This window comes from Ranitomeya imitator, chromosome 5, assembly GCF_032444005.1.
Source record: "Ranitomeya imitator isolate aRanImi1 chromosome 5, aRanImi1.pri, whole genome shotgun sequence".
In the NCBI taxonomy this organism is placed as follows: domain Eukaryota; kingdom Metazoa; phylum Chordata; class Amphibia; order Anura; family Dendrobatidae; genus Ranitomeya; species Ranitomeya imitator.
The window spans coordinates 170,033,411-170,051,663 of record NC_091286.1 but is presented as its reverse complement, the minus strand read 5'-3'; the positions used below and the strand labels follow the sequence as shown (position 1 = coordinate 170,051,663).

General features: G+C 43.8%; 1 protein-coding gene across 1 annotated transcript in view; it reads left to right on the top strand.

Moving 5' to 3' along the window:
* Positions 1–18,253, top strand: part of LOC138681637 (saccharopine dehydrogenase-like oxidoreductase) — a 155,877-nt gene that overhangs the window by 32,941 nt on the left and 104,683 nt on the right. The window contains exon 4 of the mRNA XM_069769312.1: positions 6,294–6,423. Coding sequence (XP_069625413.1) covers positions 6,294–6,423 — 130 coding nt within the window. The remainder of the gene's footprint in view (positions 1–6,293; positions 6,424–18,253) is intronic.

Below are 18,253 nucleotides of genomic sequence, written 5' to 3'. Positions count from 1 at the left end.
AAGCCAACATGGTGCACAACACCACGCAAAGCCTGTAGAATACTAGTGAAACCGGGTGTGTTTGTCCAAATCTGCCCTGCTGATAAAGATGGATGGTAGACGATATTCTTCAAAGCTTTATTCAAAACTGGTTAATAGTCAATGTGTTTCGAGGTCATGCAGGACAAGATAGGGGTTTGAAAAATATTGTCTGCCATCCATCTTTAACAGAAGTGAAGATTTGGACACATACACCCGGTTCCACCATTATCATTGGTCTCTGATCCCATGTCCTGCAGCAGCTGATCCATACTTTTTACATGTTGCTTAGTTGCAACAAAATGAGGTGAGTGTACCTCTCCCGGAGCACACTATGTTTTTAACCAGTTGAGACCCTTTATGCTTTTTCTTTTTGCTCTCCAGAATTTCTACTTTGATTCATGTAGAATACTAGGCATACACCCTATCTATGGATCATAGGTGTATGAGTGGATCTTAATCATAGTTCCATAGTTATTAAGGTTGAAGGAAGACTTTAAGTCCATCTAGTTCATCCCATAGCCTAACCTAACATGCCCTAACATGTTGATCCAGAGGAAGGCAAACAAAATTCATGTGGCAAAGAGTAAGCTCCACCTTGGGGAAAAAAAATCCTTCCCGACTCCACATACGGCAATCAGACTAGTTCCCTGGATCAACGCCCTATCAAGGAATCTAGTGTATATACCCTGTAACATTATACTTTTCCAGAAAGGTATCCAGTCCCCTCTTAAATTTAAGTAACGAATCATCAGTATTTTACAACCTCCCTTTCATAACGTTGTGGTCTGTCTGCATCCAGCTCCGAACTGGTATTTCAACCTGTCCTGTCTCAGTAAATTTAGACAGTCCGACCTAAATTCTTTGCTATGCGCCTCAGTAGGATGTTGCTGTTCTCGGGGCACGACTCCTACTGGTTCTCCTTTGTGCTTGATCTCGTTTCTCACTGTCTCACAATATCCTTCGCTTCGTGTCCTTTCTTAGGATACCGCCGCAAGGTAGTGCAGGTGCGGTTCCGTAACGTTCTGCCTTGTCGCTAGGTACCTGCCAGGTTCCCACACCTGACAGGGACTTCCCTGAAGTCTTCCCCGCAACGCCCCCTGCCACGGGATGTTGCCTGGACAAAACCCAGTCAGCTTCTGACCTAACTTCCTATCCAACCCCTAGTTTTACCAGTGTGAGGAGTGGCCTAATAAATAAAACCTTTTGCTCCCCCTAGTGGCAGGAGTGTGAAGTGTAATGTGTGCTGGTGATACCTGGTCATGTGAACTCCTTTAGTGCCATCAGACGTACCATCACTCCCCTTAGTGGCAGAGCGACATTACTGCAACGAACAGGTCTCTGGGGCGCTGCACTTGCATCCAGCTTGGAACTGGTATTTCAACCTGTCCTGTCTCAGTAAATTTAAACAGTCCGACCTAAATTCTTTGCATACAGAACAATTGTTAATTTTATTAATTGTTAATTTTGTTATCGGCAGTACATCGGACATAGTGCTGCCATTAACGATATTAATGTTTTGCTCATTAACTAGGTAATTAGTCATATTTACACATTTGCTTGTTCCTGATATCACCTTGTCTAAATGAGCCTTAAAGGGAACCTGTCAGTCTATTTATGTTGGCCAAACCACTGGCAGCATAAATCAGAGCCTGGTTTCACAATCACAGCCTGATATGCTTTACTCTGAAACGCTTCAGTGCTTAGTTTGAGGAGCCGACTGGAGTCCGTAGGAGAGCCCAGATGAGCCCACTGTGTGATTCTCCCCATGTCGCTCCAGATGATAAAGCTCTCACTATGTACAAACATGGGGGAGACCTGTCAATCACCGGTCGAGGACCATAGTGGACACCTTATGTCTTGACTTACGCTTCAATCAGATGGTCAAACTGTGTTTTCTCTGAAACCCAAAAGCGTTTCAGATTAAGATGTACCAGGATGAAATTGTGCAGTCAGGTTCCGACTCATGCAGCACACAATTTGGCCAGCATAGATTGAGTGACAGGTTCTCTTTAAAGCGAACTTGGCATGTCCCCCATGCCATCCCAATCCTCTAGCATTTGCTGCCTGAACAGCCCTCTATAGCGTTTAACACCTAGACCCATGTTTAGAAAAGGCTTTATAAACTGTGCCTTTTCTATGCTAATTAGGCCTTTGACTAGTAGATGTGGCTTTAGTTTCCCCAGACTAGTCGCCCCGCACAGCATGTCATCACGCCGCTGTGGACACTGCCATTGTGGCATCATTGCCAGCTTCCTGTAGAGCACGCTCATGCACGTGGCTTTTTTCACACACATCTTTGCTCCTTTGAAGCTTGGTGTAACCTTTCTGGGTTCAGAGGCATACTGCGCATGTCCAGAAGTGAGGAAGGCAGTTTAGAAAGACTTTAAAAAAAAAAAAAATTTAAGCATGAATCTAGGTGTTAAAACACTGTAAAGGGCAGGTTAAGCAGGGTAAGTAGTCTAATGCTGGTGGATTGGAGGGTATGGGGACCTGTCAGGTTCCCTTTATGTAATACCATCTGTCAGCATTCAAAGCAAACGTTTCAATTATTGTGTGTGTGTGTGTGTGTGTGTATGTATATATATATATATATATATATATATATATATATATATATATATATATATATATATATATATATATATATATATATAAATTGTCTAAGGGTTACTTCCGTCTGTCTGTCGGCAACTTCCGTCATGGCAATCCCGCGTCTCTGATTGGTATCGCCAGCTGCCTGTCATGGTTGCCGCGACCAATCAGCGACGGTCACAGTCCAATTAGTCCCTCCCTACTCCCCTGCAGTCAGTGCCCGGCGCCCACATACTCCCCTCCACTCACCGCTCACACAGGGTTAATGCCAGCGGTAACGGGCCGTGGGTACCAAACTCCGTAAGCGCTGCTATTAACCCTGTGTGACCAAGTTTTTACTGTGCCTATGCAGCATCAATAGTAAAAAGATCTAATGTTAAAAATAATTTAAAAAAAAACAAAATACCTGCTATGCTCACCTTCCGTAGTCCGACGATGTGCTTGCGCCTGCCGCCAGCTTCCGTTCCCAGAGATGCTTTGCGAAATTACCCAGAAGACTTAGCAGTCTCGCGAGACCGCTAAGTCATCTGAGTAATTTCGCAATGCATCCTGGGAACAGAAGATGGCGGCAGCCGCGCGCATAGGGACAGCTTCGCTGGATCCCGGCAGGTGAGTATATAACAATTTTTTATTTTAATTATCTTTTTTTAACACGGATATGTGCCCACACTGCTATATACTACCTGGCCAGTGTTATATACTACGTGGGCAGTGTTATATACCGTGTGGGTTGCGTTATATACTATGTGGGCAGTGTTATATACTATGTGGGCAGTGTTATATACCGCGTGGGCTGCGTTATATACCGCGTGGCTGCTATATACTATGTGGCCAGTGTTAGATACTGTGTGGGCTGTGTTATGTACTGCGTAGCCTGTGCTATATATTACGTGGCCACTGTTATATACTGCATGGCCTGTGTTATATACTACGTCGCCTGTGTTATATACTGCGTGGCTGCTATATACTGCGAGGGCTGTGTTATATACTATTTGGGCTGTGTTATATACTATTTGGGCTGTGTTAGATACTGAAAACCCTCTCTTCAGGAAAGCCTACAGCCAACAATAACCGAGCCGCCACCTCACCACTGCCAGAGCCGCCGCCTCACCCCTGCCTTCTTTCTCTTCCCCACTATCCCACAGAATGTAAGTCCGCAAGGACAGAGTCCTCTCCCCTCTGTACCAGTCCGTCACTGTAAACCTGTTTACTGTAAACGATATCTATAACCCTGTATGTAACCCCTTTCATGTACAGCACCATGGAATTAATGGTGCTATATAAATAAATAATAATAGTTATAATATACTGCATGGCCTGTATTAACGCATCGGTATTCTACAATATGTATGTATGTATGTATGTAGCAGCCACATAGTATATAGCACAGGCCACGTAGTATTTGTCTGCTATATACTACATGGCTCCTATATACTACGTGGCCTGTGCTATATACTATGTGGCTGCTATATCTAATATATAAAGCTGAATGTGTGTGTGTATGTATGTATGTCCGGGATTGGCATCTGCACCGTCGCAGCTACAGCCACAAAATTTTGCACAGTCACACGTCTGGACCCTGAGAGCGTCATAGGCTATGTTGTGAGGTGAAATTTTAACCCCGCGCTTTCCAATTCACCAAACAATTTTGCCCCTATCTACATAATGGGGAAAAAATGAAAGGAAAAGTGTAGGAGGCAAATTGACAGCTGCCAGATGTGAACAAGGGGGACTTAAAGAATGAGAGCGATGGCGCCAAAGAGTATATACCGTACAGTTGCTAAGGTGGGGCCCCGACATGGGATACTCACCACACACGGGGATATGAGCACACACACAAAATGCGCTACACACTACCACGTGCTTGAACACATATTACCCTCAGCACACATTTCACCACAAATACACCAACCTCGCCACATAAAAGTCGAAACACAAAAGTCGCCACTCAAAACTCGCCACGCGCAGAACTCGCCACATGCAAAAACTAGGCTCTTGCAAAACTCGCCACAAGTGCAAAACTCACCTCATGGAAAACTCGCCACACGCAAAACTTGCACACGCGGAAAAATTGCCACATGCACAAAAGTTGCAACACATGCAAAAGTTGCCTCACACAAAACTTGCACATACTCAAAAGGCACCAGACATAAAACTCGCCACGCGCAAAACTCGCCATGCGCAAAACTTGCACACAACTTGCTACACTAACCTGTCACATGCAACTCGACACACAAAAAGTTGCTACACGCATGTTGCCACACAAAACTCATCTCACAAAAGTCGCTACATGCATGTCGCCACACGCAACTCAACACACACAACTTGACAAACGAAACTCGCCCTAAAACACACACAAGTCTGGTATTATCCTTCAAAAATAAAAATCTGATTAATAAGCAAACTACAACAATTGTACCATATAGGAAATACGGCAGCTGTTAGTCACATGACCTGTCTATTATGTGTATGTGTGAGATAATATATACTGCCAGGGGGAGGGCTTCCTGTTGGCTGGGGATTTATCAGGCTGCCAATTTAGCTTACAAATACTGAGGTAACAATACTGAGCAAATAACGTGTGAACGAGGTCTAATACAGGAGGAGATGACACACAGATATATACTATATACAGGAGAGATGACACACAGGTATATACTATATAGAGAAGGAGATGACATACAGGTACATATATATATACAGGAGGAGATGACATACAGGTATATACTATATACAGGAGCAGATGACCTACAGGTATATACTATATACAGGAGGAGATGACATACAGGTATATGCTATATATAGAAGATGACATGCAGGTATATACTATATACAGGAGGAGATGACACACAGATATATACTATATACAGGGGAGATGACACACAGGTATATACTATATACAGGAGGAGATGACATACAGGTATATACTATATATAGAAGGAGATGGCATTCAGGTATATACTATATATAGGGGAGATGACACACAGCAGGTATATACTATATACAGGGGAGATGACATACAGGTATATACTATATACAGGAGATGACATACAGATGTATACTATATATAAGGGAGATGACAAACGTATATATTGAGGTGATGAGGTGAAAATGAAAAGGTGTGAGTGCAAAATGAGAGGAGTGAGGAAAAATAGTGGAGTGATCAGAAAATGACAGATGTGAGGTTGAAATGACAAGTGTTAGGGGGGAATGAGAGGAGTGAGGGAGAAAATGAGAGATGTGAGGGGGAAAATGAAAGATGTGATTGGGGAAATGAGAGGCGTGATGGGAAAATAAGAGAAGTGAGGTGCTATAACTAACCACAGATATTTACTATGCCCAGGCAACGCCGGGCTCTTCAGCTAGTACATACATACATACATACATACATACTCTAGAATACCCGATGCGTTAGAATCGGGCCACCATCTAGTGTATGTGTGTGTGTATATGTATGTATATATATATATATATATATATATATATATATATATATATATATATATATAAAAAAATGGGTATAAATCACAACTGAATGCAGTGCATGTGTATATAGATCACATACTGCTTGCCATTGTATCCATGTGGCCCTATTGTCTTGATATTTACTATCTTTTTGGCATTTTCGTCCTATTGTGATATTCCTTTGTAGTAATTATACTGTACGGTTTTCTTCCCAGTTTCTTGAATCAATGCACATGAAGTATGACAGACAGGCTGCAGACAGAGGGGTATATGTTGTGGGCAGCTGTGGCTTTGACTCCATTCCTGCTGATCTAGGGGTCCTATTTACAAGGAACAGCATACAAGGTAAGGGCGGATACCCATCACCGTAAAATAAATAAATAAAACTGTCCGATATCTGTCCAGAAAAGTGGGACAGGTGTCATGCGATTTTTATCACCTAGCACTCGAATGATATCCGATTTACATATAAATGTCATCCGAGTGCAATGCGATTTTTAACATTAGCTTTTACATAGAGTAATCCTGTCATTTACTCATAGTTTTCAAAGGAACTATTCTTTAAAAAAAAAAAAAAAAAAAAAAAAAAAATAAATAAATAAATATATATATATATATATATATATATATATATATATATATATATTTCATTCTGCCTCCCAAAAATCGGAATAGAAAGCGATCAAAAAGTTATGTGCCAGAAAAATGGTACCAATAAAAATGTCAACTTGTCCTGCAAAAAACAAGCTCTCACATGACTCTGTCAGGTGAAATATGGAAAAATTATCGTTTTTTAAAATATGGTGATGCAAAAACTATTTTTTGCAAAAAAAAAAAAAGCATCTTTTAGTTCGTGACAACAGCAAAACCTAAAAACCCGATGTAAATCTGATATCGCACCAAACCGAAGAATAAAGTCACTTATACCACATGAGGAATGGCTTATAAAATAAATAAAACCAATTCTTCTTTGATTTGGTTATTCTGCCCCCCAAAGATCGCAGTAAGGCACTGCTCACATATATCCTGCTCTCTGCGCTGTGTGCTTATACCGGGGTTTCCGTGTAAATCTCTGAAATACATGAATCAGGCGGCACCCTCGGAGAAATATTCCCTATATTGAGGCAGATGGAGGCACTGTGGACCCTGTCTGACCTGTCATCTTTTGGTGGCCGTATATTTAAGTTTGCATAAATATGCAGTTGGTCACAGTTTTGTGCACTCCTGACTTGACGGAAACTGCTGAAGAGAGGCCAAACTGAGTCCAGAGTAACCCTGCTGCTTCATTATAGTGTGTGGCTCCCTCGGGGGTTTCATCTGAATCACGTCACTAAAGGTACTTTCACACTCAACGATATCGCTAGCGATCCGTGACGTTGCAGCGTCCTGGCTAGCGATATCGTTGAGTTTGACACGCAGCAGCGATCTGGATCCTGCTGTGCCATCGTTGGTCGGAGCTAGAAGGCCAGCACTTTATTTCGTCTCTGGATCTCCTGCAGACATCGCTGAATCGGCGTGTGTGACGCCGATTCAGCGATGTCTTCACTGGTAACCAGGGTAAACATCGGGTTACTAAGCACAGGGCCGCGCTTAGTAACCCGATGTTGACCCTGGTTACCAGCGTAAACGTAAAAAAACCATTACATTACATACTTATCTTCCGCTGTCTGTCCTCCGGCGCTGTGCTTCTCTGCACTGTGAGCGCCGGCCAGCCGGAAAGCCGCTCACTGTCAGTGCAGAGAAGCAGAACGCCGGGGGACAGACAGCGGAAGGTAAGTATGTAGTGTTTGTTTTTTTTTACGTTTACGCTGGTAACCAGGGTAAACATCAGGTTACTAAGCGCGGCCCTGCGCTTAGTAACCCGATGTTTACCCTGGTTACCAGGGGACTTCGGGATCGTTGGTCGCTGGAGAGCTGTGTGTGTCACAGCTCTTCAGCGACCAAACAGCGACGCTGCAGCGATCGGGATCGTTGTCTGGATCGCTGCAGCGTCGCTAAATGTGAAAGTACCTTTAGAGATTTAGATGGTGCTCAGCAAAGAGTGCTAAATAAATGTGATCCCAAACATTATGTAACATGCTCCTAACAAAAGCTTCAAATCAGTCCACAAAAAAAGAAGGTCCCCACTCAGGCCTGTCATATGTCAATGAAAATATAGGGGCTTCCACGTTACTGGTAGCAAAAAGGCTGTTGAGAAATGCTATGGCTCCTCACCCTTCCAAAAGAAAACCAGTGAATTCTGCGCTTCCTAATGCCCCCCTCCCATCTGAGCCCCAGTGTGCCTAAACCACATTTAGCGACCACATGTTTGGCATTTCTGTAGCGATGAGAGCCCGCCTAATTTACAGGTGCGTGTCTCCAGAATCACAAGCTGGGCACTACCGCATACTGGCCATTATAATTTACTTGCGACAACGGCAATTTTCACTCAGCAACATCCACTTCTGCTTGTTTTTGGAACACACCCATAGAATAAAAACCGTCACTATACCTGTAGATAAATTCCCAAAGGGATAAAAATTACCAAAATGCGGCCACTTGATGGCAGATTCTGCTCTTCTAGCACTTAGAGGCTCTGTATATGGAGTCCGCAAACTATTCTAGCAAAATCTGCGCTCCGGGAGGCAAATGGCTCTCCGTCAAGCCAGTCTCTCACCATATTGCTAAGCAGTACTGTGCAGCTATATATGGGGTATTTCTGCATTCAGCAGAAATTGTGGGACAAATCTTGGTGCCATTTTTACCCATTTTCACTTTGGAAAATGTAAAATCTTGGGCTAAAACTAAATTTTGATGGTAAAAATGTAGATTTGTTTTCTTCCCTGCCCAATGGTATAAAATTGGTGCAAAGAAAATGCGCAAAGATTGAGCTTGATTTAAGTTGGTATACATGCAGCACATAAACGCATGTTCACATTGGCCATAAAGCATATAAAACCTACAAAAAACAAAATGAGCAAAAACCCTGCTGTAACTAAATGTATCAAAAATAGCATAAAAGCCATCCCACTGTCAACAAGGTGACCCTGATTGGGACTGTGCTGCATGTATACCAACTTAAACTAAGCTTAGTCGTTGTGTTTTTTCTTTGCATGTTTGCATTCTGTGCATGTCGGGGTGTGGCCTCCTTCTCCTGAGCTGAAAATTCCTCAGACTGGTGTCCATAGATCGGGACCTGGTCCTTTTGTCTGCCCTTATTCACACACTGAGGTCAACTCTGACACATGGTAAGGTTTTTAATATCAGACAGCATAGGAATGTCCCGATTAGGGTCACCTTGTCGACAGTGAGATGGCTTTTATGCTATTTTTGATCAATAATAGAATTACTAAGAACCCTGAGTTATTCGAATGCACGTTTGCTTTTTTCTCATTTAGTTACCGCAGGGTTTTTGCTCATTTTGTTTTTTGAAGGTTTTATAAAATACCTGTACAGTAAGCTACACATGCACTGTATTAATTATGTCACTGACCTCTTTATATCTGTTCTATGTGTGTATTTCTATTCTATCCTCTTCTGTCCGGTCACTGTGATTTTACTGTATGCGGCAGATGAAATTTCAGGTTTTCACGGACAAGCGTATGTAAAAATTGGACGGCACTTGCATGGTCTGAGTGCCGTGCTGTTTTTTGTTTTTTTTTTCAAATTTAATAAAATAACATTTTATTGATTATAATTGTTTGCCTTAGAATGATGAATTATCTCTAATAAATGTCTCATTTCTAGCATGATATTAAAGGTAATTGATATGAGGCCCTTGTTCAGGATGCAGTAGGGAATTTATGTTGGTTTGATTAGCGATCCATTCTGTTTATAACTGGCACACAAATGCAGGGCAGCACACCAGGGCTGAGAAATCCTGCTCCTATTTCCTTCATTTAACCATGGCAGGGGATAGCCTCTCTTGGAATGTAGGAGGTCGGGGATAGTCTCTCTTGGAATGTAGGAGGTCTTAATAACCAAATAAAAAGGATTTTCACCATTTCAATACATTTAAAACCATCAATGTGAGGTTAGTGTTTCTCACTAAATTAGAATATCATCAAAAGCTTTTTTTAACTCAAATAGATTTTTATTAAGTATAAAATCACAATAAACATTTTACAACAATACAGGGATTTTGGAAAGATTTCCCCCCGCAATATATCCCAACATTTCCAACTCCCCCCCCCCCCCCCCCCCCCTTTCTCCCCATTTAAACAGCTCATGCTCTTCCCTTAGCATATCGTATACCGGCATATACTTTAGTATTATGTGATGACTCCTATTATCCCCATATAAACAAACATTCCAACAGGAAAAAACTTCACAGAACGTTCTTCCCTCATCCCTCCCCTACCTCAATTCCAGCCAAGGCGTCCACATTTTATCATAAAACTCCACTTTCCCTTTTTTCTGGTAAACTCCCTTTTCTAGAGTAATAACATGTTTCACATATTGAAGGTATTCTCCTCTCGAAGGTGGATCCTCTTTTATCCAGTTTCTTGCTATGACCTTCCGAGCCATGTACAATAGTCAAGCAATTGCTATCTTCAAATTGTTATCTACTCTTATCTCCTCTACATATCCCAACAAACACATCACCTGTTCCCTTGGGACCACACATCTACTGTATAAGCCTCCTCTATTCGATTGATAATCACCAACCAGAAAGCAGCCAACCTCTGACACATCCAGAGCATGTGTAGCAGTCCATTATTGTCATTCCTACACCTAGGGCACTCCGAGTCAGACCGCAATCCGGCCTTATACAAAACATCTGGAGATATATACACTCTATGTAGAATATAAAGCTGAGACAGTCTGTATGGTTCATTCAGTGACATTCAGTATCCATTCTAACACAGACATCCATGTTTCATCCTCTAAATGGCCCAATTCTCTCTCCCATTTAGTTCTAGCGCCAATCGGGAAACCCAATAAATGAGTATGTAGTAGGTCTCTGTACAAGGTGGAAATAATCCCTCTCGTTGCCCCCTCTCCACACACATACTCCGACACTAAATCACCTTGAATTTTAAAACCGTCTCCCCTGTTCTGGGCATTAAATGCATGTCTCACCTGTGCATATTGATATCCCCCAGAAGCCCTAATACCAAATTCCGATTGTAGCTGGGAAAAGGATTTCAGCTCTCGCCACTCTAGAACCTGATAGACATATCGTATCCCCCTGGCCTGCCATTCTGGTAAACATCCCATTGCCATAAACTCCGGTAAATGGTTATTAAACCACAGCGGGGAGAACCTGGTAAGACAGGTGACTCCACAAATTTTTCTAACTCTTCCCCATAATTTATATATCAGGAATAGCGTAGGATAGATTTTCCCAAGTGCCCCCAGAGACCCATCTTCCAAGCACTGTACCGCAGGACATCATGTCGTCACCCTCTCTATCAGCAGTTGTACCACGCTGGAAGACGCCTCACGCTCCTAGCCCTTTAAGTGCTGGCACTGAGCCACCAGGAAGTATATTTTAGACTTAGGCAAAGCCAAATCTCCTTCATACTTAGGTCTCTGAAGCGTCTCCAACCTAATATGGGGATGATGCTTCCCCCACACCAAATTCCTAAATAAGGAGTTAATCAGCTTAAATTTCCCACGTGGTATCCAAATAGGTGAGTTATTGAGAACATATATTATCTTAGGCATGAGAATCATTTTAATAAGGTTGACTGACAAGTGCAATTTAGACTGTGCCCCTACTTTTGCCTTAAGAACCCCAAACACGGGAGTCAAATTCTTATGCAAGTAATCTGTAATCAGCAGAGAGATCCATATCCCCAAATATTTGAATTGATCAGCCACTTTAAATCTGCCTCCATCCGCAACATCTCCCATCTCATCCCCTTTTGTCATCTACCTTAAACAGAGTTGATTTATTCCAATTTATCCGCAACCCCGACAATGCTCCAAATTTTTCAATAAGCCGAATAGCATTTCCCAATGAAATATGTGGATCGCTCAGGAATAGCAGTATGTCGTCCAAGTACAACGCTATCTTTTCTTCAATTGACCCATACTTAAACCCAGATACTTCAGCAGACTGGCTAATCTTGGCGGCCAACGGCTCAACAGCCAAAGCAAACAGGAGAGGGGAGAGTGGACACCCCTGTCTCGTCCCTTTATGTAACTTAATCGTAAACTCTCCATTCACCCTAACTCTAGCCACTGGTTGCGCATACAGCAGTTTGACCCAGGACACAAATTGTGGACCAAAACCCAAACAGTGTAACACCTGCCACAAATACCCCCATTCTACACTGTCGAAAGCCTTATGGGCGTCTAAGGATGCAATAACTCTCTGGCCACAGTTATCAGTTACTCCCATCATTAAACTCAAACTCCTCTATCTCTCACTGTATGTTGTCTATATCAATACTGCGCAACCAGTTAGGGTGAATTTTCCACTCTCCCCTGCACCCGACCCGCGCCCCCCATCGGCCGCAGCTCCACCTCAATCGGATTATGATCATAAAATGCCCGTGACAGGTATCTCACTTCTCCCGCCATTGTATCTAACATTTAATTTCCAAGAGCCATATCTATTCTAGATAAGGCTGGGTTCACATTTTGTTCTGGCAGTCTGTTAGACGGACTGAGTTACACCGCGGCATAACGCGGTGTAACGCAGTCCGGTAGTGCTGCCATTCTCCCCTATTTCAGGCACATCGCTAGTGCACTCCCATAATGGGCGCGCGCTAGCTATGTGCCATCATTGAGTGACGGACCCTGGGACGCGGGCTGCAGCATTTCCGGGTCCGTCACTGCTAGTGCAGATAGAGCATCTGCTAGCTCTATCTGCGCTAGCGCGAGCGAAATTCGGCACTTGGGTTGACGCAGCCCGTTTAACGCATGTGTTGAACGGTCTGCTTTAACGCAGTGTGAACCTAGCCTAAGGTATCATGGTCCGGTGAGTAGCAAGAATACCCCCTCTCCTCAATGTGTCGCAGCCTCCACAGATCAATCATGCCAATTTCCTGAACATATGTACCAAACGTTGTAGTATGACCTTCACACCTATTCTGTAAGTTTTTGTTCCTATCCCAGAAGTCATCATATATATTATTGAGGTCTCCAATGATTAGAAGTGGTATCGGGTCCCCTCGCCCTACCAGCTCCAACACTTCTCTAATTTTCTTACTGGAATAGGGAGGTGGAATATACATAGCCACTACACACGACGTCACCCCAAGCAAGTTACATTTCACCACCACATATTGACCATCCGCATCAACATACACCTTCATCTCCTCAAATCGCATCCCCGCAGGAATCGGTACTGACACTCCCCTTGACTACGTAGAGAAAGTAAAGTGATACACTTTCTGTATCCAGCGCCTAGACAAGACATCAACCCTCTCACGTACTAAATGTGACATATCAATGAGGCTCTTTGATCACGAGCATACTGTAAAACCGCAGACCTTACACCTTTTAACCCGCAACAGCCAGTGTGATTGGCAGGTCGTCAGGACATTTGCAAGTGGAAACACCTGCTGTTGTTGAGCGCTCTCCGACATCGACACCACATTTTGATCAAGGCAACATAACATCTCCGCCTGCACCTTCCTCACAAACCAGCAGTTTGCCGGGGACACCCTACTCAACTCCGTATAAGCACGGCAGCCAGCCCTCAGTCCCTCAGATGTGGACAAGTAAAAGACCATTTCCTCCTAGCCATGACAAAGCTAAGAGGTTGAATTTCTCCATCTGCAAGCTGTTGGCTACAGAAATGCTGCCTTTCCGCCTCGTGGACACAGAGGATTTTCGAGACTTTGTCAGTCGCAGTGCCCCCGTACCAGATGCCCAGTCGCCACTACTTCTCAAAGAAAGCTGTGCCTGCGCTACACCAGCATGTCGCACACATCACAGCTTTCTTGAGAAACTCTGTGTGTGACAGGGTGCATTTCACCACAGACACTTGGACGAGTAGACATGGTCAGTGGCGTTACATGTTGGTGACTGGGCACTGGGTAACTACGGCGACATCAGGAGAAGGGGCTGCTGTCCAAGTCTTGCCGTCCCCATGAGTTGCTCGTTGATCCTCTGTATCTAGAAGTTCCTCCACTGCTTCTGCCTCCTCAACCTCCTCTCGGTCCTCCACCTGCACCCAAAGCCTGTCTGGTAATGCCACCCGCAGAATCCTGCACACCTCCTCACTATGCTGTCACCAGGGCTCAACGGCATCAGGCAGTGTTTACATTGAAATGTCTGGGAAATGTGACTCACACAGCTGAGGAATTGTGGTCAGCTCTAGAGACCAAGTTCCATCAATGGTTGTCTCCACTCAACCTGCAGCCAGGGAAGGCTGTGTGCGACAATGCTGCAAACCTGAGTGCGGCCCTTCGCCGGGGCAATGTCACACACGTGCCTTGTATGGCTCACGTTTTGAACCTGGTTGTCCAGCAATTTTTATCCCACTATCCCGGACTCGATGGGCTTCTGGAGAGGGCACGGTGGCTGTGTGCTCACTTCCGCTGTTCGCATCCCGCAGCTCAACCACTTACATCTCTACAGAAGTCGTTGGGCCTGCTAGTTCACCGGCTGAAATGCGATGTGCCCACACGGTGGAATTCAACTCTGTACATGTTGCAGCGACTGTGGCAGCAACGACGAGCCCTGGTGCAATACGTTATGACGTATAGCCTGGGCCAAAGAGATCAAGAGGTGGGGCAAATCACACTGCAGGAGTGGTCTCAGATCAGGGACCTATGCACCCTTCTGCACAGTTTTGAAATAGCAACGAAGATGTTTAGTGCTGACGATGCCATTATCAGCATGACCATTCCGGTGATTTACATGCTGGAGCACACCTTAAACAGTGTTCGGAGTCAGGTGGTGGAACAAGAGGGGGAGGAGGAACAGAAGGAGTCGTATGCGGAAGGGATAAGATCTCCAAGGTCAAGAAGGTTGGCAGCACCAAGGCGGCTGGCATTGGAGGCTGGGGGAGAGGGATTACCGAGGGCGCATGGTAGCAGCCAAACTGTTGAGGAAGGTGCAGGAGGCGAGGAAGAAGTGGAGGACGAACTGGCGCTGGGCATAGAAGACTCATCAGATGAGGGAGACCTTGATCACATTTCTGTTGTGCGAGGTTGGGGGAGAGGGCAGACGAAGGAAGCATGATTCTCACTTCGCCACCACCAAGACAACAAGGACTTGGTCCTCCTGGATGCGCAAGACACATGAGTGCCTTCTTGCTGCGATACCTTCAACATGACCCTCGGATTGTCAGAATCTGAAGTAATGCTGACTACTGGGTTGCCACACTCTTAGATCCCCGCTACAAAAGTAAATGGCGAAATAATTCATGCCATAGAAAGGGATTCACGCATGCAGGACTATCAGCAGAGACAGTTAGAGAATCTAACATCTGCTTTTCCACAAAACACCAGTGGTGCACGTAGTCACTTTCTGAGTTCTAACTTGCCAACCATGGGACTATCGAGTCATCACTCAAACCGTAACAGTAACATCGTATCTGGTGGTAACAGCAATTTTTTCCAATCGTTTCAAGATTTTTTTTTAGACCATCCAAGGCCACAGGAGACAAGAAGTCTGACGTACAGCTAACGCCTAGAGAGGATGGTACAAGAGTATCTCCAAGTTAGCGCTGCTGGTGGTGTGCTGACAGATAAGCGCAGGTGGCTGTTCAGTGACGATGTAGACAGACTAACGTTCATCAAGATGAAGAAATCCTGGATCCGCAAGGACTTTTCTACCCATGTGTCGTCTTGGGGAGACTAAAAGCTTGATGATTTTTGAAAATCACCTCACCAACTGTTTTAAAAAACTCTGGCGAAATTGATGCCACTTAAGTGGTGTCTGTGGCCGAATTTTGGGAAAAAATGGAGACTCTTTATTTAGTCCCCTTGCTGAGTTTTACATGATGTTGCCATCGTCAATTCCAGGTGGGTGGGGTTGTCTGCAGAGTTGTTTACTCATACTATGGCCTGGGATTCAGAGGTCTGCTCCAAAGCTTCAGTGTCTGCTAGTCAGCAGAGTAGCACAGCCACCCACCGCCTGTTTACCTAAGTACTATTTTTAACGGCATCTGTCCCAGGAAATCCTTTTGGGCCTAGTAGAATTTAGTGCTACTCAGCAGTGTACCCCACCCATGAAGCAAGCTACATCGCCTGTTTACCTAACTACTATTTTGTAACGGCATCTAGCCCAGGAAATCCTTTTGGGCCTAGTAGAATTTAGTGCTACTCAGAAGCGTACCCCACCCATGAAGCAAGCTACACTGCCTGTTTACCTAACTACTATTTTGTAAAGGCATCTAGCTCAGGAAATCCTTTTGGGCCTAGTAGAATTTGGTGCTACTCAGCAGCGTATCCCACCCATGAAGCAAGCTACACCGCCTCTTTACCTAACTACTATTTTGTAACGGCATCTAGCCCAGGAAATCCTTTTGGGCCTAGTAGAATTTGGTGCTACTCAGCAGCGTACTTCACCCGTGAAGCAAGCTACACCGCCTGTTTACCTAACTACTATTTTTTAACGGCATCTGGCCCAGGAAATCCTTTTGGGCCTAGTAGCAATTTCTGCTACTCAGCAGAGTACCCCACCCATGAAGCAAGCTACACCGCCTTCTTTCTTTCTCAATCTAACCCCTCGGCTCTGGGGTGTCCACTCTCCCTCCAGCTCTCTCTCCTTCTCACAGGTGGACTACTGCGTGTTTTCACACTGTGGCAAATCTTTTGGGCCCAGGCATAAGAAGTCGTCGAGGTAATGGATAATATGTGCCGCCTTACAAATGTCCATGACGACACATTCGAGGAAGCAACTAAACGCCTCAAATAGTGAGCAGGATATGGAGCACCCCATGGGAAAACAGCAATCTATATAGTATGCTCCTTCACAGAAGCAGCTCAATGGGAGGACACTATTCGGAGGCACAGGTAGTAACCGGAACGCCACCTCAATGTCTGTTTTGGCCATTAGGGTGCCCCTTACCAACTTCTTGACCCGCCTGATTGCCTCGTCAAAGGAGGTACAGTACATAGTACTGTATTTGGTTCTGCATCGATGTTGTCGTTTACTGACCTGCCCCTTGGATATGACAAATGGTGGATTAGTCTGAATGTATTGGGTTCATTTTTTGGCACAACTCCCAACGGGGGTACCACTACGTCTTCTAAGGAAAGTGTTCTGAATGGACTTGCCGCCATTCTACCTAAAGATATTTCTTTTTTTATTTTTTTTTGTCAAGACGTCTGGGTGTTGGTAGAGTGATTTTAGATTTTTACTCCAGCCTTTCTTGATTTTAGAAGGGCATCACATGCCTATATCTGTGTCTCCTCCTCCTTTTACTCCTCCACCTCTTTTCTTTTCGCATGACTATATGTAGTTGTGACTTTTCTATGTGTTTGCTGTGTCTTCTGAGCAGTTTGTCAGCTTTTGGACACCTTTTAAGGTGTTTTCTATGTGTTTTCTATGTGTTTGTATGTGTTTGTGTTTGCCTGCCATTGGTTTCAATGGGGTTCGTCGAACGTTCGACGAACATTCGTCGTTCACATGCCAGTTATTGAACTGAACCCAAACACTAGGAAGGTGGCTCAACACTGTTCATTAATGTGTTTGACTATCTGGATTAATGGGCTAACCATTCAGAGTTTGAAAATTGCTTATTTTTTTACATTTTTGTAAAATTTCTGATATGTTTTGCATTTATTTATAGAAATATCAGCCTAAATTTATCATTATCATAAAGTATGATGTGTCATGAAAAAACAGGCTCAAAATCAATTGAATATGTTGAAGCATTGCAGAGTTACTACACAAAGTAACACTGGTCATCTTCTGTTTTGTGGTGTGGGAGGCAGAGGTCTACCTTTGGCAGGCATTGCTGGTATGGAGGGCTATTAAGAATTAAAAAATTACATGTAATCATTACAATCATGAAAGTTCAGTCAATCAAAATATAAAATTAATTATCCACTCTGTAAACGGCATAATGAGAAAAAAATCTAAACACCAGAATCACATGGTAAATAAAAAAAAATTATAATTGCACTTTATTATCAATTTTGTCGCACTTGGAATTTTATCCAAGTTTTGAGAATGTCAGATGATATAATAAATAGTGTCATTCAAAAGTACAACTTGTTCCCCTAAAAAAAGCCCCTATGTGGACAGAACAATAAAAATAAAGTTAAGGCTGTTGAAAGCAGAT